The 27568-nt window shown below is 47.1% G+C and overlaps 16 protein-coding genes and 1 non-coding gene across 17 annotated transcripts; 6 read left to right on the forward strand and 11 right to left on the reverse strand.

Annotated features, from left to right (window-relative positions):
- Nucleotides 1–892: 892 nt before the first annotated feature.
- HG536_0C05340 (uncharacterized protein) lies at nt 893–1402 on the forward strand (the record flags this gene model as incomplete). Its single annotated transcript, XM_037283144.1, has 1 exon — nt 893–1402. One exon carries the CDS (start codon nt 893–895, stop codon nt 1400–1402), a length of 510 nt encoding a protein of 169 aa, XP_037139040.1.
- A 153-nt stretch (nt 1403–1555) lies between these two features.
- Nucleotides 1556–3163, reverse strand: DLD2 (D-lactate dehydrogenase; the record flags this gene model as incomplete). Its single annotated transcript, XM_037283145.1, has 1 exon — nt 1556–3163. The coding sequence occupies one exon, from the start codon at nt 3161–3163 to the stop codon at nt 1556–1558; it is 1608 nt and encodes a 535-aa protein (XP_037139041.1).
- Nucleotides 3164–3658: 495 nt separating this feature from the next.
- On the forward strand, nt 3659–4111 carry HNT1 (adenosine 5'-monophosphoramidase; the record flags this gene model as incomplete). The annotated part of the gene is made up of 1 exon (XM_037283146.1): nt 3659–4111. The coding sequence occupies one exon, from the start codon at nt 3659–3661 to the stop codon at nt 4109–4111; it is 453 nt and encodes a 150-aa protein (XP_037139042.1).
- Nucleotides 4112–4383: 272 nt separating this feature from the next.
- Nucleotides 4384–6897, forward strand: CDC48 (AAA family ATPase CDC48; the record flags this gene model as incomplete). Its single annotated transcript, XM_037283147.1, has 1 exon — nt 4384–6897. One exon carries the CDS (start codon nt 4384–4386, stop codon nt 6895–6897), a length of 2514 nt encoding a protein of 837 aa, XP_037139043.1.
- Nucleotides 6898–7012: 115 nt separating this feature from the next.
- Nucleotides 7013–7951, reverse strand: PCL2 (cyclin PCL2; the record flags this gene model as incomplete). The annotated part of the gene is made up of 1 exon (XM_037283148.1): nt 7013–7951. The coding sequence occupies one exon, from the start codon at nt 7949–7951 to the stop codon at nt 7013–7015; it is 939 nt and encodes a 312-aa protein (XP_037139044.1).
- A 420-nt stretch (nt 7952–8371) lies between these two features.
- Nucleotides 8372–9592, reverse strand: VCX1 (Vcx1p; the record flags this gene model as incomplete). The annotated part of the gene is made up of 1 exon (XM_037283149.1): nt 8372–9592. One exon carries the CDS (start codon nt 9590–9592, stop codon nt 8372–8374), a length of 1221 nt encoding a protein of 406 aa, XP_037139045.1.
- A 288-nt stretch (nt 9593–9880) lies between these two features.
- On the reverse strand, nt 9881–11404 carry AIT1 (Ait1p; the record flags this gene model as incomplete). The annotated part of the gene is made up of 1 exon (XM_037283150.1): nt 9881–11404. One exon carries the CDS (start codon nt 11402–11404, stop codon nt 9881–9883), a length of 1524 nt encoding a protein of 507 aa, XP_037139046.1.
- A 192-nt stretch (nt 11405–11596) lies between these two features.
- On the reverse strand, nt 11597–12277 carry HG536_0C05410 (uncharacterized protein; the record flags this gene model as incomplete). The annotated part of the gene is made up of 1 exon (XM_037283151.1): nt 11597–12277. The coding sequence occupies one exon, from the start codon at nt 12275–12277 to the stop codon at nt 11597–11599; it is 681 nt and encodes a 226-aa protein (XP_037139047.1).
- A 151-nt stretch (nt 12278–12428) lies between these two features.
- Nucleotides 12429–12752, reverse strand: RPP1B (ribosomal protein P1 beta; the record flags this gene model as incomplete). Its single annotated transcript, XM_037283152.1, has 1 exon — nt 12429–12752. One exon carries the CDS (start codon nt 12750–12752, stop codon nt 12429–12431), a length of 324 nt encoding a protein of 107 aa, XP_037139048.1.
- Nucleotides 12753–13045: 293 nt separating this feature from the next.
- STF1 (ATPase-binding protein) lies at nt 13046–13312 on the reverse strand (the record flags this gene model as incomplete). The annotated part of the gene is made up of 1 exon (XM_037283153.1): nt 13046–13312. One exon carries the CDS (start codon nt 13310–13312, stop codon nt 13046–13048), a length of 267 nt encoding a protein of 88 aa, XP_037139049.1.
- A 201-nt stretch (nt 13313–13513) lies between these two features.
- Nucleotides 13514–14818, reverse strand: LYS21 (homocitrate synthase LYS21; the record flags this gene model as incomplete). The annotated part of the gene is made up of 1 exon (XM_037283154.1): nt 13514–14818. The coding sequence occupies one exon, from the start codon at nt 14816–14818 to the stop codon at nt 13514–13516; it is 1305 nt and encodes a 434-aa protein (XP_037139050.1).
- Nucleotides 14819–15222: 404 nt separating this feature from the next.
- On the reverse strand, nt 15223–17673 carry CDC53 (cullin CDC53; the record flags this gene model as incomplete). Its single annotated transcript, XM_037283155.1, has 1 exon — nt 15223–17673. The coding sequence occupies one exon, from the start codon at nt 17671–17673 to the stop codon at nt 15223–15225; it is 2451 nt and encodes an 816-aa protein (XP_037139051.1).
- Nucleotides 17674–18108: 435 nt separating this feature from the next.
- On the reverse strand, nt 18109–19428 carry SRF1 (phospholipase D regulator; the record flags this gene model as incomplete). The annotated part of the gene is made up of 1 exon (XM_037283156.1): nt 18109–19428. The coding sequence occupies one exon, from the start codon at nt 19426–19428 to the stop codon at nt 18109–18111; it is 1320 nt and encodes a 439-aa protein (XP_037139052.1).
- Nucleotides 19429–19782: 354 nt separating this feature from the next.
- On the forward strand, nt 19783–20694 carry MRX19 (Mrx19p; the record flags this gene model as incomplete). Its single annotated transcript, XM_037283157.1, has 1 exon — nt 19783–20694. One exon carries the CDS (start codon nt 19783–19785, stop codon nt 20692–20694), a length of 912 nt encoding a protein of 303 aa, XP_037139053.1.
- A 767-nt stretch (nt 20695–21461) lies between these two features.
- On the reverse strand, nt 21462–24683 carry VMA1 (H(+)-transporting V1 sector ATPase subunit A; the record flags this gene model as incomplete). Its single annotated transcript, XM_037283158.1, has 1 exon — nt 21462–24683. The coding sequence occupies one exon, from the start codon at nt 24681–24683 to the stop codon at nt 21462–21464; it is 3222 nt and encodes a 1073-aa protein (XP_037139054.1).
- Nucleotides 24684–25319: 636 nt separating this feature from the next.
- Nucleotides 25320–25390, forward strand: HG536_0Ctrna8G. The gene has a single exon. It is a non-coding gene; the product is annotated as a tRNA-Gly (tRNA).
- Nucleotides 25391–25510: 120 nt separating this feature from the next.
- RAD7 (UV-damaged DNA-binding protein RAD7) lies at nt 25511–27181 on the forward strand (the record flags this gene model as incomplete). Its single annotated transcript, XM_037283159.1, has 1 exon — nt 25511–27181. The coding sequence occupies one exon, from the start codon at nt 25511–25513 to the stop codon at nt 27179–27181; it is 1671 nt and encodes a 556-aa protein (XP_037139055.1).
- Nucleotides 27182–27568: the final 387 nt, after the last annotated feature.

Below are 27568 nucleotides of genomic sequence, written 5' to 3' on the forward strand. Positions count from 1 at the left end.
GAAGCTGACCATCGCTCATAATTGATTCATGAAAGTAACTTAGCACTCGTCACCGTAGTTCATTCTGAGATAAGCTTACTGCCTCCCCCTTTCGTCAAGTTCAGAGCTCAATAAGTGTGTTTCGTTGAGCATTCTCATGATCGGAAGTCTCTGTCCCTGCTAGGCGTAACTAGATACTGCTGAGATGCTTCTGAGCTATTGGTGACCATACAAGGGCCTTTACATTACCTTCTCCAGTGGTCCTTTTCCGAGTCGTGGCAGTCGTGGTTAGTAGTACATTAGCGGTAATTAATACAAGAGGGAGAAAGATGCTTGGTTGCAAACTGTCTGTCTATGTGAAATCAGAGATATTAAGTATTGTGAAGGGGGTTGGAGCCTCCAGGAAGCTCAACTGTTGTCCCCAAAGAGCTCGGCGGCTAATTTCTGGATTTCTGATAGTCGGAAATCTGCCACTGATGCACTCGAAAAACGCCAGGATGCTAATTGATCTTCAGTATTTGAGTCATGAGTCCCAGCAGGTACATTAGTTACTCGGCAGACTGTGGTTTTGATCAATAGCATGGGCTCAAGGGTATAACAAGCTCCTTGGTGAATGAGGTGTTTCAGCTCCTTCGTTAACCATGAAGCTTGTAGCTTATGAACTAACAAGCCTGGGATGGTCTACTTCTAAGGGCAACCGGCCAAGAAATTGGCTTCATCACCCTGTGGTTCGGAGGAAGAATTCACATAAAGGCTTTGGCTGAGATGAGGGCCGAGCTTTCACCTTGATGAGCAACACTCCAACGAATACTCGCTGTTTATTCAATTTATTCCGTTTTTGACTGGGCGAACGTAGAGTGAGTGTCTTGCGAAGAAGTTATATACTGAAGCAAGCAGATCTACTGTTGAAATCATGAGGCGTTATACCTCGAACTGGAACTATAGAGTGAGGAGATATTCTAGTTTGGGAATGCAGCTGTGGAACGAATCTGAAGTGCTAGTGGACCGCAAATCCAAATTCCAGGCTAGAAGCTGTGCTATAAAAAATCAAGCTGATATTGCAAGCCTGCTCCAGGTCCTGTTGCAAGACAAGCGGATTGCAAGGGCCAGCCATCCGCACATGTACGCCTGGAGGACCGGCGAAGTGAAATCGCGGCCACCGAAAGACATCAGAGGTTCCAAGATGGGCAAGAAGGCCAACACTGGAAGAGTAGAACTATCTAACGTCCAACAGGGCTCATCGGATGGTGGTGAGTCTGGAGCTGGACAACGACTTCTTACGCTGCTAGAGCAAGCGAATGTCGTAAATGTGCTTGTTGTAGTTACCAGATGGTATGGCGGGACCCCGTTGGGATCAGCGAGATTCCGACATATATCGTCGACAGCAGTCGAGAGTCTAAAAAGAGGCGGATTTCTGCCCTGAACATTGCATATAATGCAGCAATTGAAGCGTCACTTGCAAAATCTGTTGATTTGCATGTCAAGGCCGGTCCAAGACAGAAGGACGTTTGATTTTTAATGAATATATGCTTAACTTATAGATTTTATACAGGTGAAAATCCTGACTGTGCCTCCTTCATATATATTTGTAAGGATTCAAAATTCCATTAGGATCATAATGTTGCTTCAAATCCTTCATTAATTTGATTTCTTCCTTGTTCTTGGAGTAACCAACGTAGTTCTTCTTCTGAAAGCCAAGACCGTGTTCTGCACTGATCGAACCATGTTTCGAAGATACAAACTCGTAAACGAATGGTTCTAGCGCTTTTTCCACCTCCTTGCTATATTCGCGTACTGCAACGTTGAGATGTAAATTACCGTCACCAACATGCCCGTAACCGACCGCTTTGATGACAGGCTTTGGTGCGTCGCCAACGAGTCCCGCCTCTTCCAACTTCACATTAGCCGCTTCCACCAAAGAGTACAAATCTTGCAAAGGTAAGGAAACATCGTACTTGTAAACGCCGCCTTCTGCTTGAGAAGACTCTGGGATCATTTCTCTCCATTGCCACAAGTTCTTCAATTCTGTTTCATCCTGCGCAACAACACCGTCGACCACTAGCTCTTCTTCCATTGCGCTCTCCAAGAAGGACTCGAGCTTAGCATCGTCGTGCTCTTTATTAGCACCTGAGGTCTCAATCAAAACATAAAATGGATAGTCGTCTTCGAATGGGTATGGAGCATCTGGCAAATGCTTTTTGGTCAACGCCTGGGAATGGCAGTCCATGAACTCGAAAGCCGATAAGATTTCAGATAAGTCTTTCTTGGCCTTGACAAAGACTTTTTGGACCGATTCGTAGCTGTCAACAGCGAGAAAGCTGACATTGAAAGCCTTGGGTCTCGTTGGGGTCATGATAGAGACACCTGTTATAATACCAATTGTACCCTCAGATCCGATAAACAGCTGCTTCAGGTCATAACCAGTATTATCCTTTCTCAACGCATCCATGCTATTTAGAATTTCACCGTTTGGCAAGACTGCTTCGAGTCCAAGAACACTACCATGAAGAGATCCATAGCGCAGCAATCTCAATCCACCAGCATTGGTAGCCACGACACCCCCAACGTGACAGGAACCTTTGGCTCCCAGATCAAGCGGGAAGATATAGCCGTGTTCGGCCAAGAAATTGTCGGCGTTCTCCAAGATTACGCCAGCGTCACATTTCAAGATACCGCTCACCGCGTCGAAGCTTCTGATTTGGTTCAAGTTAGAGACAGACAATATGATCTCATCAAACACCGGCACGGAACCACCAACAAGACCAGTGTTACCACCTTGTGGAACCAGCGCAAGTCTGTGCTCGTTACAATATTTGACAATCTTCGAGATTTTCTCGACAGACTTGGGTTTCAGCACAATTCTTGATTGTCCCTTATACTTTCTCATCCAGTCCTCATTGTAGAAGGCCAGATCTTCAGCCTCTGAGGCCTCTAGAACCTCGCTCTCAGAGAGCACAGACTTGAAAAAAGATACATCCTCATTTGTAAGCTTCTTGAAGCTCGGATCTCTTTTAACATACGGATAAGCTTCACTAGTCAGTCTTGGCTGAATTTTGCTAGAGTAGAAACGTCCATCGGGGATAATATGTCCAGTCAACGCCGTTCTAACGACCAAGCTTCGACAGCGGGAGTCTCTCAAGGCTGCTACCCTTACCAATTGTCTGGCAAACCGTGATCCAAGCATTTTCACAACCTTCAAAGCGTCCAGAACTGCAACAGAGCATCCAATGCTGCATTATTTCTTCAAGCGTCAACCGTGGTTGTAGTCAATGATAAAAGTGAAAAATTTGATAACTCGAACCAGACAAGAACACAAGATGAAGAATCCTCCAGGACTCCATCTGCATCTAGCTCTGGAGCCTAGCGATGCACTACATACGCAGCAAAACCAGTCCCGGGTGGTCTCTGTCTAGTCTACGCAGCAGAGACCGGTAAGCCCCGAACAAAAGGGTTTCTGGCGACGCCGAGCGAGTCGCCAGTGTCCCCAGACCAATTGACATTTCTTGCAGCATTTCAACGGCTCTTGGTAGTGCAGACGTCCAGTTATACTAGTTCAGTGCTGTCGTCTTGAATGACGGTGGTCGCAATAGCCAAACCCTGGGGGGTATTAAACGCACTGCCTTGCGGGTTACTGCATTTCCACCTGCCAAAGCTAGGCCACTGTTGTATCCGCCGCTAGATGTCCGCTGCCGCTGCTCACGACGCTGCCTGTATCTTTTGCAAGATCATCAAGGGAGAGATCCCTTCTTTCAAACTCATTGAGACTAAACATGCGTACTCTTTCCTCGACATCCAGCCCATCGCCGAAGGCCATGCGTTGATAATTCCCAAGTACCACGGTGGTAAGTTGCACAACGTCCCCGACGAGTTTCTAGCTGACGTGCTGCCCATCGCCAAGAAGCTTGCGCGCGCCTTGGAAGTCGATAAGGAGGGTCTAGAGAACCCAATCGGCTACAACCTGCTACAAAACAACGGCAAGATAGCCCACCAGGTGGTTGACCACGTTCACTTCCATTTCATCCCAAAGACGGACGCCAAGACCGGGTTGATCGTCGGATGGCCCGCTCAGGAGACGGATTTCGAGAAACTGGGTCAATTGCACAAGAAGCTTGTCGCTAGGCTGGAGCAATAGCCTGGCAGCCATTTCGAGACCGAATTCCGTCTTCAAGCTCATCGATCAGTTTTATAGGCTAGATAATACGCAGATCACGTGATATGAAACGACTCTCGTTACCCGGTCGGGCCGCGCAAAGTAAGCGTTTGGGTGGCGTAAATAGGACAAGCAAACTCGTAAGAGCATACGTATATAAGAAGCATGTCGACCGAGAGAGTTGGTTTGCCGATCTAACTGTCACTGCTAGGTGCTGGTAGACTGGTTTGAACGTATAGTGCGAAGGTTGAAAAATGGGAGAGGAACATAAGCCGCTTTTGGATGCCTCTGGGGCAGAACCTGCTAAGGAGGATGCTACCGCTACAGCAATCTTGAGAAGGAAGAAGAAGGACAATATGCTTCTGGTTGATGATGCTATCAACGATGATAACTCTGTGATTGCGATCAACTCAAACACGATGGACAAGCTAGAGTTGTTCCGCGGAGATACGGTGATGGTTAAGGGTAAGAAGAGAAGAGACACGGTACTAATTGTGTTGATCGACGATGAGTTGGATGACGGAGCTTGTAGAGTCAACCGTGTGGTTCGTAATAATTTGAGGATTAGATTGGGTGATTTGGTCACAATTCACCCTTGTCCGGACATCAAATACGCTTCGCGGATTTCAGTGTTGCCGATCGCAGATACGATCGAGGGTCTAACGGGTAATCTGTTTGATGTGTTCTTAAAGCCATACTTTGTGGAAGCGTACAGACCGGTGAGGAAAGGGGATCACTTTGTCGTGAGAGGTGGTATGAGACAGGTTGAGTTCAAAGTGGTCGATGTGGAGCCCGATGAGTTTGCCGTGGTGGCCCAGGACACGATCATCCACTGGGAAGGTGAGCCCATTAACAGGGAGGACGAGGAAAACAACATGAACGATGTTGGTTACGATGACATTGGTGGTTGCCGTAAGCAGATGGCGCAGATCAGGGAATTGGTTGAACTGCCTCTCAGACATCCACAGCTTTTCAAAGCTATCGGTATCAAGCCTCCTAAAGGTGTGCTGATGTACGGTCCTCCTGGTACCGGTAAGACTCTTATGGCCAGAGCCGTCGCCAACGAAACCGGTGCTTTCTTCTTCTTGATTAATGGTCCGGAAGTCATGTCGAAGATGGCTGGTGAGTCTGAGTCGAATTTGAGAAAAGCATTCGAGGAAGCTGAAAAGAACGCCCCAGCAATCATTTTCATCGATGAGATCGATTCGATTGCTCCAAAGAGAGATAAGACTAATGGTGAAGTCGAAAGAAGGGTTGTTTCTCAGTTGTTGACTTTGATGGACGGTATGAAAGCAAGGTCTAACGTCGTCGTGATTGCTGCCACCAACAGGCCAAATTCCATCGACCCCGCTTTGAGAAGATTCGGTAGATTCGACCGTGAAGTCGACATCGGTATCCCCGATGCTACCGGTAGACTGGAGGTTTTACGTATCCACACCAAAAATATGAAATTGGCGGATGACGTCGATTTGGAGGCACTTGCATCAGAGACTCATGGTTATGTTGGTGCTGATATCGCCTCGCTCTGTTCAGAAGCTGCTATGCAACAAATTCGTGAAAAGATGGATCTCATCGATTTGGAAGAAGAAGAAATCGATGCGGAAGTTCTGGATTCCTTGGGTGTCACCATGGATAACTTCAGATTTGCTCTTGGTAACTCTAACCCATCAGCATTGCGTGAGACTGTCGTCGAGAGCGTCAACGTCACTTGGGATGACATTGGTGGTTTGGATGAAATCAAGGAAGAGTTGAAGGAAACTGTTGAATATCCAGTTCTGCATCCAGATCAATATACCAAATTTGGCTTGGCCCCATCCAAGGGTGTTTTGTTCTACGGTCCACCAGGTACTGGTAAGACGTTGTTGGCCAAGGCTGTGGCCACGGAAGTCTCCGCTAACTTTATCTCTGTTAAAGGTCCCGAACTACTAAGCATGTGGTACGGTGAATCAGAATCTAACATTCGTGATATTTTCGACAAAGCTAGAGCTGCTGCACCAACAGTCGTTTTCTTGGATGAACTGGATTCTATTGCTAAAGCAAGAGGTGGGTCCGTTGGAGATGCCGGTGGTGCTTCCGACAGGGTAGTGAATCAATTATTGACCGAAATGGACGGTATGAATGCCAAGAAGAACGTCTTCGTCATTGGTGCCACAAACAGACCAGATCAAATCGACCCGGCAATCCTAAGACCAGGAAGATTAGACCAATTGATTTATGTTCCATTGCCCGACGAAGCGGCAAGATTGTCTATCTTAAAGGCTCAATTGAGAAAGTCTCCGCTAGAACCTGGCCTGGATCTAAACACCATTGCAAAGGCAACTCAAGGCTTCTCTGGTGCAGATTTATCTTACATTGCCCAAAGAGCCGCCAAATTCGCCATTAAGGACTCTATCGAAGCGCAAAAGCAATTGGACTCCAAGAAGTCCGTCAAGACTGAAGAAGATGTCGAGATGGATGGAGAAACCAAGCAAGAGATCAAAGAAGAAGAACAGGAGGATCTCGTCCCATACATAACAAAAGAGCATTTTGCTGAGGCCATGAAGACAGCTAAGCGCTCGGTCTCCGACGCTGAGCTGCGTCGTTACGAAGCGTACTCTCAGCAGATGAAGGCCTCTAGGGGACAATTCTCCAACTTCAGCTTTAACGATGCAGCACTTGGCGTTAATGGCGCCGGTAATGGCTCTGGAGCAGGCAACAACGTTAATCCAAGTGGAGCAGGTGCAGCCTTTGGTGGTGATGCCCAGGATGATGATGATTTGTACAGTTAGCAGAGTAATGGGCGATAGTGATAAATTTATTCTCTGGTAAGGATTATTTTTTATTTGTAGAAACATAACTCCATTATTCTTAAAAATGCAAAATACGTTATTTAAATGCTGTTTATCAGCTAAAGATCGAGTGCCAGTTAGAACTCTTGACTGCTTTCTTCGGTGTCCTTTTCGTTGTCCTGTCCAGCATTATTGGTCGTGTCTTGGCGACATCAACTGAGTACTTAGGCGGTACAGAGCGACCGAAATCCACAGCGAAGTTCTCCTTATCACTTACTGGAGATTTGTAAGGAGCGTATTTCGTACTCTTCAGTTTATTTGGACTGCTTTCGTCCATCTCATCTATCGAAAAGATATGGTTGTAAGCCATGCGCGATCTTCTTGAATCCACCGTGGATAGAGTAGCTGTTGACGCCAGCGATGGGAGTGATAAGCTGGAGGACGAACGCGAGTGCGACTCGGGACCCACCTTCGACGTAGAATTGATATATTCTCTCAGCTGTCCCTGCACCGGGGCATTGAATAACAGATAGTCCTGTCGCTTCTGTCTGAGGAATTGTTCCTTGATTGGCTGCAGAAACGGTGTCAGGCATGTTATCAGTTCATTGGTAGTGATTGTGACGTTCCAATCGAAGTATTCGAGCAGTTCCCGCTCGATCGTATTAACCTCTCTTATGTGCAGCAGCCCGTCTGTGTAGGAAGCCCAATGCTTGTTGAGCGGTGAAGAGTCATTCAGAGTCTTTGCCGCAAGTATCAGGCAGCCCAAGAAAATTCTATGCCTGGTAGTCTCGATACCATAGACGTTTCCCGGTATTATCGATCTTAGTTTTGTCAGATAGACCGTCGTAGCCATCAGCGTTGGAGTCTGAACGTTAGAGTGCGATATCAGACCTTGAATAAACTGTGTCAATGGAGGAGCCGGGAGAGCAATATCAATCATATTATTCGACTTCTTAATCTGTATAATCGACGCTGTACTTGACGCCAGGTATTGAATCATTTCTGCTGACACAGCTCTCTTATTAAAATGCAACAATGCTTCGTAATCAGACATCCTGAGTGGAGCAGATATCAAGCAATTCGGCTGAATTAACGGATCCCGCAGTTAGTGCTAAGCCTAAACCACCGTTCATCGGACGAGACATAGGTTACTGCGGTTCAAGCGTTTCTATTAAATATAGCTCTTGCTAAAATACTGAGAGATTATGGGGAGCTTCTGGAGAATGCAGGATCGTATTCGCTCCAGCACGCTACAGATCGGGCAGCTTGGTCTACGAATTTCTTTCAACCTGCTGGTTTCGTGAAAGACCAGCGAAATCGCGTTTCTTGATCACCAAGAGATGCGAAACATTTCGCGTTGCTGGTCAAAAGTGAAAAAATCATTATATTCTTGAAGATGGCTAGCCAGCCTAATTCGATCTGCTGCTGCAGCTCGAGAGCGGTTTCGTGGTCTTACATAGTATGTGTAGTGTTCTTATAGCATAGCTTGCTCGTCAGGATAGTAGTAAAAGGCAATGGCGATCAGAAGATACATTGCGAGAGACATGACGCCCTCTAGCCAGTTTGATTCACCGTCGAGGATCAAGTAGTTGGACAGGAATATCGAGATGAATAAAGTGGCGGTTTCGAAGGTGGAAAAGTTCAAGGTCATTGGAACGTCGATCATCCAGCCGACTAGGACCATGACGGGCGTGACCAGCAGGGCGATTTGTAGAGACGAGCCGATGGCGACGCTCAATGCGAGATCCATCTTGTTCTTCATGGCGACCAGGACGGAAGTGACGTGCTCGGCCGCGTTACCGACGATCGGGATGATAATCAAACCGATGAATGTCTTGGACAGCCCAGTAGACTCGACGACGTTGTCGATGGTGCCGACCAGGAAGTCGGCACAGATAGAAACGACCACAGTGGAGACCACTAGAAACGCCAGGGCCGACTTGGCGCTCAGGGAGTGGCTACCGAGCTCGTTCGAGTATTGGCTCAGTACCTCTTCGGTCTGCTCTTCCTGCTGTTCGAAAATCTCACGGTGGCTACCCAACTGAAACACCAGAAATAACACATAAACGATCAGCAAGATGATTGCAGTGCCGCGCGAGAGCGACAAGATTTTCTCTTGGATGACTCCGTCGCCCTTGGCGCTGTGTGGAATCGTAGCTCTGAACGCGGCTGGGATCAGCAAGGAAGCGCTTGAAATGGCCAAGAGCGAAGACATGGTTTGGGCCGCAGTCTGGTTGAACGACTGCTGCACCCTGTTGTAGCCTCCAAAGACGAAGCAGAATCCCAAAACCAGTAGTAAGTTAGACAACAAACTTCCAAGCATCGACGCCTGGACGATTCTAATTTGGCCTTCTTTCAAAGCGATAATCGACACAATCAGCTCGACAGCGTTACCAAACGTAGCGTTCAACAACCCACCAATCGTGCTTCCGGCTTTTTCTGCCAACTCCTCGGTAGCATTCGCCAAGATGGCTGCCAAAGGCACAATGGCCAAGAAATTGAAGGTAAACACCCAGGTATGCGATAAGTCCGCATAGCCCCAGATCAAACCGAGGGGAACGAACACCAATAACACATTGACTGGCGAAGCTAGCAGCATATGTTTGCAATCCCGTTTCACAGAATCCATAAGAGAAGCGTTCTCGAACCGAGAAGATCTGCTGGTACGGCGTAATAACAACGGCTGCGAATCCATCTTATCGATCTGAACTGTAGGTATCACTGCTTATCACCAGCTCTGATAGTTGTGATTAGACCCTTGCAGTAGTAAAGTTGTTGGACCCTGTACTGTGATTAATTTTTAAAGCGTGGGACGTGATTTTGCCAAGCATGCCAAGAGATAAAATAGTGTCATCTTGGGCCATTTGGTCAAACTCAGGCTCAGAATGGGTTGGCAGGGTTCTAGGGCATGTCGATCTGTCACTCTGGTTTATGGCTATTTTTTAAAATAATTTGAAGCGATTCTTTTGAGCCCTGGACGATCTTAAAAGACGGTAGAAAATAAACCAACTGTAAAGAGCAGAAATCCCCAGGTAAACATCGCAGAAAGTACGAAGGAGTCCTTTCTGGCCACTGACTTCCATGCGTTGATGATGTTCTTCGTTATTGCCAAAACTCTGGAGCCAGTATCGTAATTTCCCGTACTGCCGTTATTGTAGTAGTGCAGTTCGGTGGGTGAAGTCATTAAAATGAAGGGTGTTGGGTCTGCACCGGGGTCTAGTGCAATGTTGGACTCGGGGAACCCCATAGAACCTGGTCTGGACCTCTGCAGGGAGATGTCCGAGTCGTAAAAGTCGGTGTAGTCTCTTGTGAGAAGATGCGCAGTGGAGGGTGGCGTCTCCGGTGAGTGGCTATGGGATTCGTCCACGTCGTTCCAATAAAAGATCGCAACGTTAACAAACAGGTTTAACAGAATAAACGGCAGCAAAACGGTAAGGAGAAAGAATTGGAAAGATCTGCCCCCGAAATAGTTGACGACCCTGGAGAAGGCTGGGTCATGTTGCGGAACATAGATAAAGAAAATGGAGAATATCATCGACTCACCGATGATTGAGAGGATGTTGCTGGTCAGCACCAGGCCTAGCAGCAAAAGCGCCTGAAACAATTCCCGATTGTTCTGAAAGGGCAGAAATTTTCTTGCGGCCGTGTGTTCACTGCTCGAGGTCTCCATGCGTCTAGGATCTCTGATGTTGGAGCCATCTTTATTGAACCCGTCGTCAGCCCGGGAGAAAGTGAGCCGCAGCGAGTTGACGGCTGGGTCGACCACCATCACAGTGTCATCTGCTGGTCTTTCGTCAGCGTTTTTTCTTGCGGTATTTCTCGTGGAGCCATAGTAGTAGTTCAAATCATATTCTGAGCAGTAAACGTTCTGAGAAATCGTGGAAGAGTTGCGTCTTACCCCAACGCATTTGGACAAAGTGATATTCTTCCTCAGCGAGTCCTGCGGCTCCGCATCGTGGTTCACTTCGTAGACCATATCCTCCACATCGCCCTTGCTCGCAAAGGTTCCGCCAACGCCGGCTACCTCCTGGTAGCTGAACAGGTTCGCAGTCGCACATATGATGAATTCCCCCAGCGACCAGGCGATGCCAAAGACGTACGACTGTCTCGGTATAATGTGCCACACGTTTGTGTACTCTCCCTTGGCACGCTGCTCCTGCTGCGGGTATGCCAGGCAGACGAGGATGAACAGAATGAACCAGTCATTCAGAGCGAAATCGATCAGGAAGTTCAGTATGACGAACTGCCGGTTTGCGTTGAACAGGAACGTCTTGATGAAATAGTACAGAATCGGCGAAAAGACACCGAGCAAGGACGTTCTAAAATAATCCTGAGCATTGGGTTTGAACAGCTCGGGATCGGCATGCTGCTTGCTCAGCAGAAACGAGCTCATATAAGCCGCCGCAAACACCATCGCTGTAACTGCACAAGCGAGCACAACCACGGAAGGTTTGGAATAGCAGAACAGAGGCATAAAATAGGACGCAGCATGCGATATTCGAACCATCGTACACCGATTGGAGACCGCCACTGGCTATACAGCTCCAATTCCGGCCAAGTTTTCCAAGTTTAACGAATAGTACACATGTATATAGAAAGTCTAAGCTAGTATATGATTGCAAAAAGTGACAAAATTTATAATAATACAAAATCTGGAAGCGAATTGAATAAAGGCGTTGATGCTGTGGTCCCTGGCAGGCTATTTGCGGCGCAGATGGAAAACCCTCACGTACTCGTTTCTCGAAGGGTTGTCGCTGGTTCTTCTCATCCTCGGGTGCGGTTTCTTGTTCTCGACTAAAGTCAGTGCCAGTGGGTCTTCGACGGCCGCCGACGCCGCCAGCGCCGGTTTCTTGACCGGCCTGCGAGGCGACTCGCACGATCTGCTGTACGGCGGCGTCCTCATCGCGCCCTGTGTCGGTTCCGGCTGCTCTTCGGCGGCCGAAGGCCGCCTGTGTATCAGAAACTCCATCTCCTTCCGCAGCAAACTGGTCTCCACGGCCTGTCGGTCGTCCGGGTTGCCTCTGAGCTGTGCAAGCTGCGCCTGCAGCGACCAATGCGAGATCGCCGTTATCGACCGGTTCAAAACCCCCACCAGTCGCTCCGATTCCACGCTTTGCCCCGCCTGCAGCGAGTGTATCGTCTCCATAATCTCACACTCCAGTTCCCTGGTACTTTTCACCGACGGCATAAACAACGGTTCATCGCCAAGATGCCCATCATCCTCATCGCCCCGTCTCTCCTGCAATTGTGCCTGCAAAAACCCGCCTGTCGACCTCAAACTTTCGCCCCCCGTCCTCGTAGGCTCCTCCGGTGTAACAAGCTGCACTCGCAGCTCCTGGTTCCCTCTACTCCCCATCAATCTGTGCTCGATCCTGCTCATCTGCCTCGTTGTACTGCTGTCATATCAGTTTTTCGCTGTCACCTCTTGATACAAGCTTGAAACAAACCCGCCGTGCAGCGCGACCTCGCACCGCAGACGTTGATGAGACTATACAGAGATGACTATATAAAGGGCTCAGCTGGCAGCAGGCCTAGTCGAAGAGGCCGAAACCCATGTCGTCGTCGGACTCCTCCTTCTCCTCCTCAGCGGCTTGCTCCTCGGCAGCGGCTTCGCCACCGGCAGCAGCAGCGCCGGCGCCGCCGGCGGCGGCGCCTGCAGCTGGCCCTGCAGCGTGGAAGCCAGATAGGATCTGCTTCAACTCCTTACCCTCAAGCGCCTGGGCGAACACGCTGGCCCACACGCCGTCGACCTGCGCGCCGGCGGCCTTGGCGACCGTTTGCAGGTTTTCAGCAGAAACCTCGACACCGGCGTCGGCTAGAATAAAAGCAGCATACGAGATGATAGCGTCAGACATGGTTTGTTGCAATTGCACTGTTCTCTCTCAAACACTGCTCCATCTATAGCGGTCAGCTCCAGCTGTTTAGTATGAAACAAACCTGAAACGCACTGCGCGGTGCGTCCCCGCGGGCAGATGCCAGCGTTCAGTTTTTCACGGGTCTTGGGAGGACTGTTTCGGTCGCGCTTCAAGGCGTGGTGTACGTGTGTTTGGAATATGGCGATATTTCGTGTGACTGTTCAAACGTAAGAATATTTCAGTTATACACTATATAGGAGCGATAGGCATAGTGGGATGGGTTGGCAGGTCGATCAGCGTTTCGACAGCGACTCGATCTTGTTCTTGAGGCTGTCGACTTTGTCCTGGTGCTCTTTGAGCTGTTTTCTTAGCTTCTGTAGTTGCTCCTTCTCGTGTTGTCTGACGAAGTAGTCCTCCTTGGCACGCTCCCTCTTGATGAAGCTGTCCTCGGAGGGGCCGGTGCCGAGCGGGCCGACGTTGGAGCTGTCGGAGTACATGCGGGCGGCGACGCCGCCCTGGAGTCTTAGGGTACGTGCAACGGTGGATGAGCGGGAGAGCATTGTCAGTGGAGCGGTGTGTCGGTCTGTGGTGGCGCTCTTGTAGCGTAGGTTGTACTGTTAGCGAGCCTGGCAAAGGGGTTGAGCTGCCTTAAGTACCCCAGACCGGTTGGGCGAGGTCTGGCGGAGGGCGGGTAACGGGGAACTATACCGGATCTGATTGGTTTGCACTATGTAGAGAAGGAATAATACTAGAGATGGGCACTACTGTTTGGTCTTCTTGGGGTTGAGGTCGTCGTTGTCGAGGTCGGCGTGGTCTCTCTTGATGGCCGCGAGTCTTGGCGTAGAGACTTCTGCGTGGAAGTCCTTGATTATGGAGTCGACGTCGTCGATATTCAGCGGTCTGACGTCTCCGAGCTTCTTGATCTTGTTGGTAACTTCTTTGATTTGGTCGTCTGCGAGGTTCAGGTTCAGCTGGTCGACACGCGACTTGATGGCGTTCCAGCCGGTGAGACGGTTGGCGAAGTGGATGTAGCGCTTCATGCCGAAGTCGTGCGGGTCGAGAATCTCGTATGTGGACGGGTTGGCGAGGATGGCCTTGGCGTGGATGCCCGCCTTGTGGGTGAACGCGCAGAAGCCGGTGATGGGGTTGTTGAAGGGGATGTTGACCTCGACGGCTTCGGCGACCAAGTTCTCCAGGTCTCTGAGCTTGTGTAGCTTGTACTTGGACTTGACGTACTCGGGAGCGGCGACGATCATACGGGCCATCAGACCGCCCAGAGGCACAATACCGTTTCTCTCACCGATACCGAGCACACAGGTGTCGATCAGCCTGGCGCCACCCTCCAGGGCAGTGTACGCGTTGGCGATGGCACAGCCGGTGTCGTTGTGGAAATGACACTCGATGTCACACGACACAACGCTCTTCAACGTCCTGATTAGCTCGTACACCTGTCTTGGGTTGGCGCAACCGACCGTGTCGGCGATACCAACACGGTTCACGCCGATCTGATCCACGGTCTTGTAGATGTTCAAAAGATCCACTAGATCACTTCTGAAAGAGTCCTCGGACGAAAATCTGATCTCGATGCCCTTGGATTTGACAAATTCGATCACTTCCACGGCACTCTTGGCAATGTAGTTCATGTCCTTGCCATGAGAGTACTGCCTTAGAAACTTGGAGGTGCCAATCACAACGTCCACACCGTCGACACCAGTCTCGACGGCGACCCTGGCGTCGTCCATGTGGCAACGGATGTGCGTTAGGATCTTTGCTTTTAACCCTAGTTTACAGATAGCTTCGCAATCGCTCCTGGATTGCTCAGACGCCACCGGCGAGGTCAACTCAATGTAGTCCACACCGAAATCGTCCAGAGCTTTTGCTATCTCGATCTTCTTTTCTGTACTGAAAAATGCGTTGGCAAACTGCTCCCCTTCTCTCAATGTAGAATCGATCAATTGGAAATTCTTCACATTGGAAAGATAATCAGCTGGATTTGGACCATACGGGTTGGCCTGCTGTGGCTCTGTGACAGCGGACTCGGTTACTTTTTGGAAATCCTCACTCATCTCTGTTCAGTCTGGATCCTATCTGGGGTTCCGGAATCCAATAGCACCTGCGAGAACCAAAGGAAAGCCTTATTTTATAACGCTGCTAGCTCAAGAAGTGATTCACCAACGCTCAATAACGCCTGGAAAAATCGTCGAAAAAGAAAAAGTGAAAAAAATTACAAGGCTAGTAGGGCTTATTAGTCTGGATACATCGTTGACAAACAACACTCAGCAACGAATTACGCCCTTGTAGATGCTTGCAATCATAATATGACCTTTGGTACCTCTGTTGCTCCCCGTTGCTCTGTGCGAGTGACTCAGCTTCATGCAGCATCGCTCCAAATCCCGAGGAAAACTGACCGGATGATCTACCCTCTGTCATAGACGCGTTTGCGAGGAATTCTGGTGACACAGTCACGTAATTATGCTAGATATTTGTAAGACTCCCCGTCATCACATCTTTGCAGGTATTCCTTTTGGATCAAAGAGTCAATGGCTTTCTTGATTAGGGAAACCTTTGCGTTGAACCTCTGGTGCGATTGGGCAATGCACTCATTGACCAGAGTGGTGTGTGGTAGCTTCCTCTTGGCTTTCATGATTCTCACAATGCAGGCTTCGAGGAAGATCTGTCTTTCTGCGTTCAGTTCCTTCTCGATCTTTTCGTTCTCTGTTATCTCCCGATTGGCTCTGTGCCCAGGGGCGTCAGATCCGGGGTTCAATGCATTCAGCACGTCGTTCTTGACACCACTAGCGAAATTGATCTTTGTCTTCAATGCCTTGTAAGGATGCGATATCTTGAATTGCGTATCGGCCTTCACAAGGTTATCGAGCCCCGGAGGCACTTGCTGTATCAACTTGAATTTGATGAAGGGTACAATGGCAGCGGCAATGTTTTGTACGGATAAGTTGGTACGCTCTTGGATGTCTTCTAGAGTCAACACATCTTCATCGTTGTAAAGAAGTAGGATTGACATTTGGAAAAGCGTCACTGTGAATAAGAACGGAGGTCTGCCAGGCTTGCCAATATCTGCCCTTAGTTCCCCCCGACACAGCGGCCACAGCCATTTCAAAATTCTGCCATTATGTTTGGATGCGTATAAATCCTCCAGCTTGCTATGGGATTGTTTCAGTTCCTCAGGGATTTTGAAATCGACTTCCTGGAATGAAAACGGCCACATCGTTTCAGCTAGAATGAAAGGTTGTGTATCAGGATACGAGCGTTTGGAATAATCTGGTAAACCCCTGATCATTACGTCGAAATCTTCTTCCAAGACTTTGGATAGTCTGACATCTTGAAACATTTTTGTGATTTTACCGGTATATTCCATGCTGTTCTCGCTTTGTAGCCTCTGTATGATGAGCTCTTCATCACTATCGCTTGTCGAAGTCCCATGGATCAGCCTCTTGGCAAATAATCTTCTATAATGTGATTCAAAGGCGTCCTTGTCAGTCAAAAACTTGAAAAGCATCATGATATCATCAACGCTCATGTCATGAGCCACTTCCGGTTTAGTAGATTTCTTCAGAAGCTGGTCACTATATTTGGCTAACATCTCTGGAGTTTTTGAAGTTGCTGACTTTGGAGATCCTACTGGCAATGCAAAAGAGTTGTTGTTGACATAAGCCCGGCATGCGTTGTCAAGAGCTTTCGCGAACAATGGATCGTTTAAAAAGCAATCGTTTGTCATTGTTCTGAAGGTTTGATAGACCTCCAATAGCTTCTTAACATAATCCTTAGGTGGAAGTGAATGTAAAGCCATCATATTCAGTTTTTTATTATTCTGCGGTGCTTCTTCGGACCCTTTTGATAAAGCTGCTTTTTGTAAAGATATTAGTTCAGCGATCTCATTTTCTCCACATTTCTTGATGTATTGCTCGTACGAACTGGCCAGTTCTGGTAGCAGCGTGATGTCTCGTTGCATCAGATTGTATACAGCAGATATTTTTGCTTCTTCCCTTGAATCCAATAACGTAACAAACTCAGTCTTGAGTTCTTCGGCATGTTGCGTGATAAGGACTGCATTCAAGGTTTCGGACAAAGGTTTCTTCGTATGATCATCCCAATACATAACCATACCCTTTTCTTCACGTGAAATTATCTCACGGGCTTCGAAGATGTATTCTGTTACAGAATGAGTTGTCAGGTAATCCGCCGAATATTGCTTATAGTACTCCTCTGTTCTTCTCAAAAATGGTTTCTCGAAAACTGGAATATAAACATTAAGGTTCAGTTTCTTCAAGTCTTGAGGATCGATACCTAATGCAACAAATGACTTTATGGCCGCCGTTAAGTTGCTTTTCTGAATCATATTCCCCTGCCTCTCTGATGTTATCTCGTCTAGTATCTCCCTCACAAGCGTATCACTGTTAGGATCAAACATAACGGTCTTCCAAGTCATTAAACATAGCGTGTTCACATCGAATATATGTCTCTTCCCATCACTTCTCTCTTTTTGCACCCAATATCTATTCATGTAGTCAAAAGCATGGTTCAAAAAGATCGCTCCAATGGTGAAACGCTTCCACCGCCTCACATAAAATTGTAGAAACGTCTCATCCGGGTTCCTCTCAAATCCTGATATGTGATCCCTCAAATACTTTTGTAACTTGTCGTAAATCTCACTACCAACAAGGATCGAAGACTGATTTTCCTGCTTGTCGCCATTAAACTGCCCTGACGATTTCGATTTGTTCACACAATAGTTGTAGATGGCTGTATAAACTTCCATGTACATTGCTGGTGAAAGCACTTTGTCAACACGTCTGTTGGCATTTGATTCGAAGCCATCGCGGCCCAAGATCTGCGAGATACCAGGCTCGATGAAGCTCCAGGTCGCCTCTAGGTCATCGGATCTAGGCAATATATCCGTCATCAGCAAAGCTTATTTCCCAGTCTTATTCCAAACCGAATAGATTAGACAAGTATGTTGTTCTCTGGATCGCTGTACCTTGTATAACCGCGCTATAGTTTTGGAGTTGGGTATCACCTTAGACAACCAAAACAAGCCAACTTTAGTACGAGCAGACTTCAAAATATGAACAAACAGTCACAGTTGATGAGAAACTCCTATGTCAGCGGCCTCTATCTCTGTCATCAGGAGCACCCTCTTAGATGCTTCAATTTTACACGACCCATTACGCTTCTAAGGTTAACGAAGGCCGGGTAAAAATTCTAAATACTATGGTAATATCAGAACTATGGGCTGTAAATAAGACGGTCAAGCGCTTATCTGGCGCTCTTGCGCTCTTGCCAGCTTCTTATTGATGCAAAAGTCCATGGTTTCCTCCAGGATCGTTATGAAGTTAACCTAATCTCTCGGCGACGTGGAACTGACCTTTTCCACTACTCGCACGATGCTGATGGTGAAAGTGATGACCCACATAAATAGCATAACAAAGAGGAAGGCGGATAGAGCCTCCTGTTTCTTGCAGATGTAAGGTACTCTGGGATATTTGTAAGAGTGACCGCTGGATTGCCCGTCATCGGTGCAAATCCACTGCTTGTCGTAGAGCGTATTGAAGGCGAGCGCTAGGTTGGCACTCGAGAAGATGATGAACAGAAGATCCAGTAATATCAGCCGGAGTTTACCAAACGGGTTCCTGAGGCCAAGAGGCTTGCCTGAAAATTCGTCGTGCGCAATGCCTATGATGTAGACGATAGCGATTGTGTTGACGCAGATCGCCATAATTGTGCTTGGTTGTTGGTCGATGGTTGAACCAATCGACTGGACACGTGAGGCGGAGTTCTGATAGATTCTAACGGCCAGTCCCAATGATATCAGGCTCAGGATTCCGACTACTATCCTAAGACCAAGCGGCAAATACTGGTTGTCTAGCAACAAAGCATTCAGCTCGGGCATCCATTGCTGCAATTTACGTTGCTTGAACCGCTTGAATCTCAGTTTATCTCTGTTCAACTCCTCTATCCAGTCAGCATTCCTTCTCCCGTCGGACGCCTTGCCCCGCTGATCTAGTTCCGTCTTGTTGGTCGAAGGATACCACGTTGTGTTTTCCCCGTAGTAGTACTGCTTTATCCTACTCACGTAATCGGTCCATGCCTTACGATCCTCGCTGCTCTTGAACTCGTAATTTCCTGCTATTGGAGTATTGAACAGCTCTTCTAGCCGTTTGCCGCCTCCCCACTCGGTATTCAGATCCTTCAACACCTCCTGTCTGACCCTCTCACGTTCCGCCTGCGAAACGTCATCACTCAAACTTTGCTTGTCGTAATCCGAATTGTTTGAGCTGGTGGAACTTTGATCCACCACTCTCATTTGTTGCTGGCTTGCATACGCCACGTTAGACCCCACATTAGACGCAAAATGTCCCCATTTCCCATCATACGCAACCAAAAACGGATCTCTCAGCCTAAACCGACTGTAATCGTCCACCTTGGCCTTTGGGGCCGCCGGAAGTCCTCTCGTGGCGACCTTCTCAAACTGCGAATCCAAAACAAAAGGCGGCACCGTCGTAGGATAAATCCCGTAAGTGTTCAAACTCTCCGGGCCATCGCCATCTCTTCCTGGCTTTACGCTGCCACTCTCATTGCTACTCGGCCTACTGCCTGTCGCGACCTTCGAGTCGCCATTGGCAGTCCTTCCGGCTGTTGATGAAGAACCTATACTCATCGGGAATTACTTACAGCAAATCACCACGAGCCGGTGGCGGTTTTCTTGCCTCCTGTATGACCCTTTTCACACTTGTAATACCTTTGAAGACTTCGTCTCGGGTCACAAAAGAACACCCTACAAGGGTAAATATCACTTGGATCACTGAGTTGTTTAGTAGTTTGTCTTTCAAGCTCTATAGCAAATCCCAAGCATCGAGATCTGCTACGAGACCACGAATCTGTGACTGATTAAGCAATGAGCTATGGCATGGTTTGCTCGCGTTGCATTCGCGATGAACGAGAGCAAGAGAAAATGGGTACAAGATACAAAGATCCGGTCTGGAAGTCCTAAGATCGTACGCTAACTGCCACGATGATGGCCATTGGCAGAAACAGCTTTGTGCGGCGGTACGGTGGTGGTGTTGTGCGAGATGCGGCGTTTGAACAGTACTTAAGGGATCCGGTGAAGATGATAGTAATACCGGTGACGACCGAGAGAGTCTTTATCTACCACAAGCACACGAAGGACTTTCTAAATGAGCATTCGTCGCTGATTAGATTGGAGATATGGCTCACAAGGAAAGCCGGTAACATATGGAGCAAATTGACCGCCTCTCCCAAAAGCTACAACAAGAAGATCGTCGCTGGGGTTAACAGGCTTTTGATGAACATCCCCTGGACCGAGAATAGCCTGAAGACGATCCCCGGAGACAACTATCTGCTGAAACGGGTCAGCAAGAAGGAAGGACCAGATGGAGAAGAGGGCGAGACTAAGCTGACGCTAAAAGAGTACTTGAGTTCCAAAGTGCCGTTGCGAACAAAACCACTCAATGTTTATTATCCAGGCAAAATTATCGCTGAGAGTGCCGTTACCGCAGAGCTGCGGACTCTATGTGAGCAGGGACTGCAGTACCATAGAAAGCAGGCCCTCTTGTGTCTCTTGGGCCTTCCGTTGACTATCCCGATAATACTGATTCCAATAATACCTAACGTTCCTGGGTTCTATCTGACATACAGAGCCTACTGCAACCTCAAAGCCTATTTAGGTGCTAAGCATCTCAAGAGAATAATGGACACGCACACGCCTGAGCTCAGGTTCAAAGACTTAGAAGCCTACGACAAGATATGGACCGGCGCAAGCAATTGTACCACGCAGAAAGAAAGGTTACTTCTGAACGAGCAGAATCTCCCTGAGCTCCTCGAGCTTCTCGAAATACCCGAGATGAAATTTGACCTCCACAAGGCTGTGCAGCAGGAAACAGCTCGTCTGAGTGCAAATCGGTAGTTATACATATTTTCCCATATGACGAGCAATGGTAAATAACAAGAGACTGTTTAATTTTTCGGACCCATACACCGTAGAGGCTACGTGATACAACCGTACATCTTCTATGGTCAGTCATTACTTTCAACTTTCTAATTTACGCGCTTCCACTGAGTGGCTTGGAAAAAGCGACGCAAGCGCCTCGGATCGGGATAGTGAAAAATTGGGTTACCCGGGATGCATTTTGTAGGGTTGTCAACGCTCGCAGCAAGGACGGTTGACAGAGCTTCGGCGAGAGGATAGCTCAATGATGGTCCATTGACATGTTTATAAGCTAATAGGTTACTCAATTGATTTCTTATCCTCGCATTATACACTCCCTTTCGCTTTCTTTCAAGGACTCCATCCAAAGACCAAATCGAATTATTTCGAAATGCGTGCTAAGTGGAGAAAGAAGAGAGTTAGAAGACTTAAGAGAAAGAGACGGAAGGTTAGAGCTAGATCCAAATAAGCGAACAGCAATTGCATCCAGACTTGAGTTGTAGCTATCTGCCTTTCATTATTTGTCTCAGTGTTTTAGACTAGGCCTGGTTTGGTTGGATTAGTGATTGAAATTCTGTTATCCTTGTGTAGTTGAAGTATTTTTTCATTATTCTAACTAGATTCGTATAGTTTAAAATGCCTAATGTTCGCTTTTAATGGTTTTGGGATGGAGAAGAGAAATTATGAACAGAAATGGTCATTCAGTAGTTTATAATTAACAGTACTTAAGGGGAAGGGGCGTTGGCTTAATCCGTAGACTCTGCGAATCTTTCTTGCATGTTGGATAGTAGCTTTTCGAATTCTGCGTGGACTTCTTCTTGACCTCTGCTTGGTTCGAAAAACTTGGATGACGAAACCGCATGTTTCACGTCGCTGGTGGCCTCGGACAACTTGGACCAGTTGGCACCGTTGGCGACGGCTTTCTGGGCTTCATCGTGGTATCCGACAAAGGCTCTCATCATGTCGAAAGTTTTCCAGATAGGGCAGAATGCATCGTAAGTTGAGTAACCATTCTGTTGTAAGAAATCTTCCTTGATAAGGGTGGCGACGTCCAGCGTAATTTTGTCGCTATCTGAAAGAGCTGATTTACCGACCAATTGCACCACTTGTTCTAGTTCCTCAGCATTCGACAATATCTCCTTAATACGATCTCTCAGTTGAGGGAACTCAGGATAGTTGGAGTCGTAATACTTGTTCAAAACGTTGGTGTACTTGGAGTAAGAAACACTTGTGTTGATAGAAGGGAAATGCTTTCTTTGCGCAAGTTTCTTGTCCAAACCCCAAAATACTTGGGTAATACCTAAGGTGGCAGTTGTCACTGGATCTGAAAAGTCACCACCAGCTGGGGAGACAGCGGCAACGATCGATACGGAACCAGTACGATCTGGAGAGCCCAGGGCGACTGCTTTTCCAGCTCTTTCGTAGAAGGAGGCTAACTTGGCACCTAAGTAGGCTGGGAAACCTTGATCTGCCGGCATTTCACCCAAACGACCAGAAATTTCTCTCAATGCTTCAGCCCATCTAGATGAAGAGTCTGCAATCATCGAGACATCTCTACCTTGATCTCTGAAGTATTCGGCTAGCGTAATACCAGTGTAAATGGAGGCCTCTCTGGCGGCCACAGGCATGTTGGATGTGTTGGCGACCAAAGTGGTACGCTTCATAATTGGTTCCTTCTTACCATTTTTCTCCGTATATAATTCTGGGAATTCCATTAAGACTTCTGCCATTTCGTTACCACGTTCACCACAATTGTGAACCACAAGTTGATTAGCTAACATAAATTGATGGTCAGAATTCTCAGACAAAGTGATACCATAGTAGTCATCTTCCTGGAGTTCTTTCATCTCAAAATAAACCTCGTTCAAACCACGAACAACTTCTTTAGTAGGGGCAGCTCTGTGCTTTTTAGCAGAAGCACAATTAGCAAGGACTGACAGCAAAGCGTCACCACCACTAATGTAGATAGCGTAAGCAGGGCGGTGGTTGACACCATCTTTATCGACCTTGGCTTCCTCAATGTTAACGGAAACAGTGAGGCCAAGCGAACGAGCAACAGCAACAGTACCTTCCATGACAGTCTTATGGATCGTCTTAATAGTAGCAGCTGGAGCTTCCTCGCCACGAACGTAGCCGTCTGAGTCAATCAAACCAGCAAGGAAGACCTCACGGTGAGGAATACTGTCAGTTAGCAAGTAGGATGGAACATGCTTGACGCCACCCTTCAAATAGCCAAGATCAACAATGGCGTTCCACAAAGGATTGTCGGTGTTCAAGTTTCTACCGATATCGTTACCTCTGATTGTCTTTGGAAACAAACCAACAGTCTTAGCCCTCTTTGGAATTTCTCGGTCCTTGTATTCGGCCGATAGGTCTAAAATATCAGCGAAATCAATGATACGATCGAACAAAGTGGTATCTTCAGAGTCCACAGAAAAGACAGCTCTGTCTGATAAACCATCGCCGACCCATAAACCAAGCAAATATGCCAAAGCAAATGGTGCCTCAGATTTCAAACAAAACTTTGAGTCTTTCACGTAGTGGAAGAAGAAGTCGCTCTCATACAAAACTGGAGCGTAAACTTGATGGGTGGCCTTACGGACATGGGCACCTAGAGCACCAACGTCTCTAGCTTCAATAGTCCATTCGAAGAATTGTTTACCTGCACCAGCTTCTTGATACTCCTTCATGATCTCAGCAGCTCTTTCAGGACCTTCTGTCACTGGGTATGATCTGGAAATTTCCTTCACAACCTCGATCTCTCTACCATCTTTTAACTTCTCTTTAGCTAGATCGAAGAAAACAACTTCATAGTACTCAACTCCCTTCATCGTACGGTTGAGAGTGCGGCAGGACCTTGGAGTTCTAACGACCAACTTGTGGGTAGCATTACAAGTGTATTCAAATAAACCAACAGGTGCGGAGCGAGTTTCATCCGTCTCGTAAGCTCTGTGTTCAGTCTTTTGAGAGACCTTGTACATAACCTCACGACCTCTTGGAAGACCAACAATCTTCCGTCCTAAACCGTCAGCACCCATGACCTCTTCACCAACGTTGATGGTCTCGATAGCCTTCACAGAACCGTCATGCATCATGACTGGAGTGCCTTTCGCGAAGCATCCAACATATATAATGACATCCGAATTAGAGTACTTGGAAAGTGATTGAGAAATAACAGTCTTACCACAGCCAAAAGCACCCGGGATACACGTAGTACCACCTTGAACACAAGGAAACAAAGCATCGAGCACTCTTTGACCAGTCAATAAAGGGAAATCAGCGGACTTCTTTTCGGCAACGGGTCTTGGGACACGAACAGGCCATGTGTGGTACATAGGAAAATCGGATTTCTTACCGTCAAACTCAACCTCCAGCACCTTCTCATCCACGGTATACTCGCCGGCCGGAGCAATCCATGTGACCGTACCTCTGGCTCTTGGGGGCAAAAGAATCTTATGGTTCTCTATCAACGAATTTTCGAACACAGTGCCGAAAACATCACCACCGGTGATGTGATCACCGACTTTGAAAGACCCCGGAGTAAACTTCCATTTTATCTGTCTGTTCAGTGCGGGAACGTCGACACCTCTTGGGATATAGATCGACTCAGATTGCTCCTTGATCGCTTTCAATGGTCTTTGAATACCATCGTAAATTGTCTCCATAAGACCAGGACCCAGCTCAACAGACAATGGCTTCCCGGTCCTCAGAACAGGATCACCCACAGTAACACCGGCAGTCTCTTCGTAAACCTGGATAGTAGCCTTGTCACCATCAATTCTGATCACTTCTCCGACCAAATTGTCGTGACCCACTTTCACCAATTCGTACATGGCACAGCCAATCATACGCTCCGCAACCACAACAGGCCCCGAAACTGAGTAGATGTAACCATATTCGCTCTCATCATGATCCTCCAGTGAAACCCTTTCGATTTCTTTACGTGCGTTTTCAAGAGCACCTGCCATTATGCAATTCTCGCTTTCTCTAAAGCCTCGATTTCACGCAGACAATTGGTTTATAGGGACTATGAAGCAAAAGGGAATCGAACCTAATCGAAGACTGGACCTCCCACTGGTGTGATACGCTAGACTTGACCTTTGTTACTGCTGAAAGATCATAGTTAGTCTTCTTGACCACCCCCTGTGCTGTTTTTACAGCCATCTTCGTGTGTTACCCGTCCTCTGCGAGATGTAAACAGATTCTGCGACTTCCGGTCTTTTACAACAGATGAACAGTGTAGCTAGAGGAGAGACTTATGGTTCATATATCAAGCGGAAAACGTTGGATCTAGACGCTTATTCTAGTTAGATGAATACCCTATGGTGCAAACATAACGAAGCCTGTCGCGGTTTGGAGGTTATGGCTGTAAGTCATGTTTGTACAGGCTGGGGTCAATGCTGTAGCTACCGCCGAGATAAGCGACAACTTTGGGGATTTTGTGGTTTAACTGATGGTAATTCATTTGCCGTGAGGTAGAAATTTGATATGATCTAACTGTGGAAGTATCTGGCTCCCAGACGTTTTTAACGGTCTGTAACTGGGGTTCTCGAGTCTTAATTCCGGTTGTCATATTGAAGGAAAAATCTGTCAACAAATTCCGAGCGCAAGTGGTTTAGTGGTAAAATCCAACGTTGCCATCGTTGGGCCCCCGGTTCGATTCCGGGCTTGCGCATTCTTTTTATTTTTTTCATCATTAACAAATCTCTCTATTCTAGATTGATTAAACGTCACTCCTGCTGATGAGCAGGTGTTCTGATCCTCTTTAGACGTGAAGAGAGGATCTATAGAGCCGATGTATCGAAGCACAAACAAGAAGAAGCGATCCGGCGAGAACGGTGGCGTTAAAGGTCCCAGTTCGGCGTTAACCCAGTTCTTAAAGGACCAAGGCATTAGTGCTCAGGCAATCAAAAGCCGCTGGGAAAGGCGTAAGCAACATGAGGGAAAGAGTGAAACTTCTGAGGATTTGGAGACACCTTCAGTGAAATCTGAGGAAAATGAGGTTATCTATATCGATCAAGAGGAGAGCGAAAGCACTGAGACCGATCAGGAACTAGCATCCACACCTTTTGACAAAAGGATGAGGTCCATGCGGGAAGATAGTGACGAAGAAGAATATGAGGCCGATGATTTCCCGGTAAACAAGAAAGTCACCACGGAAAAACGAGTTGATGATGAAGCAAGAAAGGCGAAGATTTTGCAGACTCGACGAAAGAAACGGAAGAAGGCCGCTTTTATTTTGGATAGACGTACAGAGAAGGTTCCTACCTTACAGGATCTTTGCATATCGCGAATTAGCGAGAATATTTACAAATGGCAAAAGGAAAATGAGGAAGAGAAAGGCGTCAGCTTTTCTCAAATAAGAGATGTTCTTGGTGGTATATCGACAGATAACTTGAAAAACTTAGCTAAGGCCCTGTCGAAGAATAGAGCTTTGAACGACCATACTCTGCAACTTTTCTTGAAAACAGATTTAACGGAACTGACTTTCCACGATTGTTCCAAGCTGTCCTCGGAGGGTTACAGGTATTTGGCGATCTTTTCTCCTCATCTGACGAAGTTGTCCCTTCAAATGTGTGGTCAACTCAATAACGACTCACTTATGTATATTGCAGAGAAACTATCCAATCTGACATCGATTTCGCTAGACGGGCCTTTCCTGATAAATGAGAGCACCTGGGATATGTTTTTCCAGAAGATGAAAGGCCGTCTCAAAGAGTTCCATATATCGAACACGCACAGGTTTACTAATCAATCGCTAATGAGCCTTCTTAGGAACTGTGGTCCGGAATTGGTTTCTCTGGGGTTAGCAACATTGGACTCTGTTTCACAGTATCAACTTCTGCCGCAGCATCTTTGCAACAGCGAATTCCACACTCTCGCCATACAAAATCCGCTAAATGAGGAAGATGTTAAAGATGAAACAATTATCAAGATTTTGGCTAAAATCGGCTCAAGCTTAAGGAAATTTGAATTGGTAGGCTGCACAGAATTGACCGATTCAATGGTTGTTGATGGAATGGCTGTTTATCTCGAGAACAATAATGTACTAGAAGCACTGAAATTAGAAGAACTGACTTCAATAACAACCGATGGCCTAGTATACCTCTACAGCAAGTTGACGATGCCTAGCTTGAAAGTCTGTAGCTTAAAGCGATGTACGCAAATCGAAGATAGCGCACTGATCGAGCTCTTATCTAACCCGGCAAAAAATTCACTGGAGTATCTCAATTTAAACTCACTCAATAAATTGTCGAAGGAGGTATTTTCAACCATGCTTTGCCCGAATCTACGGCACTTGGATGTTTCCTTTGTCAGGGCCGTTGACGACGTAATAGCGGAACAGGTTGCAACAGCTAACCCGAACTTGAGACTCATGGAGGTTTTTGGTGATAATCTTGTTACCGGCAGCGCAAAATTACCCCATACTCTAACCGTAACCGGAAGAGAAAGTGATACTTTATAAAGTATTTATTTCTTCCAAGACATATACCTCCGATTTGTCTAAATAAAATCAAGCGAGCTAAACATAAATCAGACAAAAGAGCTGAGGTCAACAAACACTGTTGAAAACAAAGATCCAAGCATGAAGCATTACATATGTCCCTTGAGAATAAACATGTTGCAGAATGAGCCACCGTCATCTCGTGTGCCGCTGCATGCGGTTTTGACATATTTCCAGAAAGCGGGTGAAACAGACAATAAAACTGCAGCTGTGAATGTGAAACTCCATGCAGCCAATCGAATGGTTCGTTCAGCTTCTAAGCTGTGTATGCTATGTGATAAATCCTTGATATTTTTCATTAATATTTACTGTCATTTCCCATCGACTGTCGACTGATTGCGTGGTGTA

The sequence above is a fragment of the Torulaspora globosa genome, chromosome 3 (assembly GCF_014133895.1).
Source record: "Torulaspora globosa chromosome 3, complete sequence".
NCBI lineage: Eukaryota > Fungi > Ascomycota > Saccharomycetes > Saccharomycetales > Saccharomycetaceae > Torulaspora > Torulaspora globosa.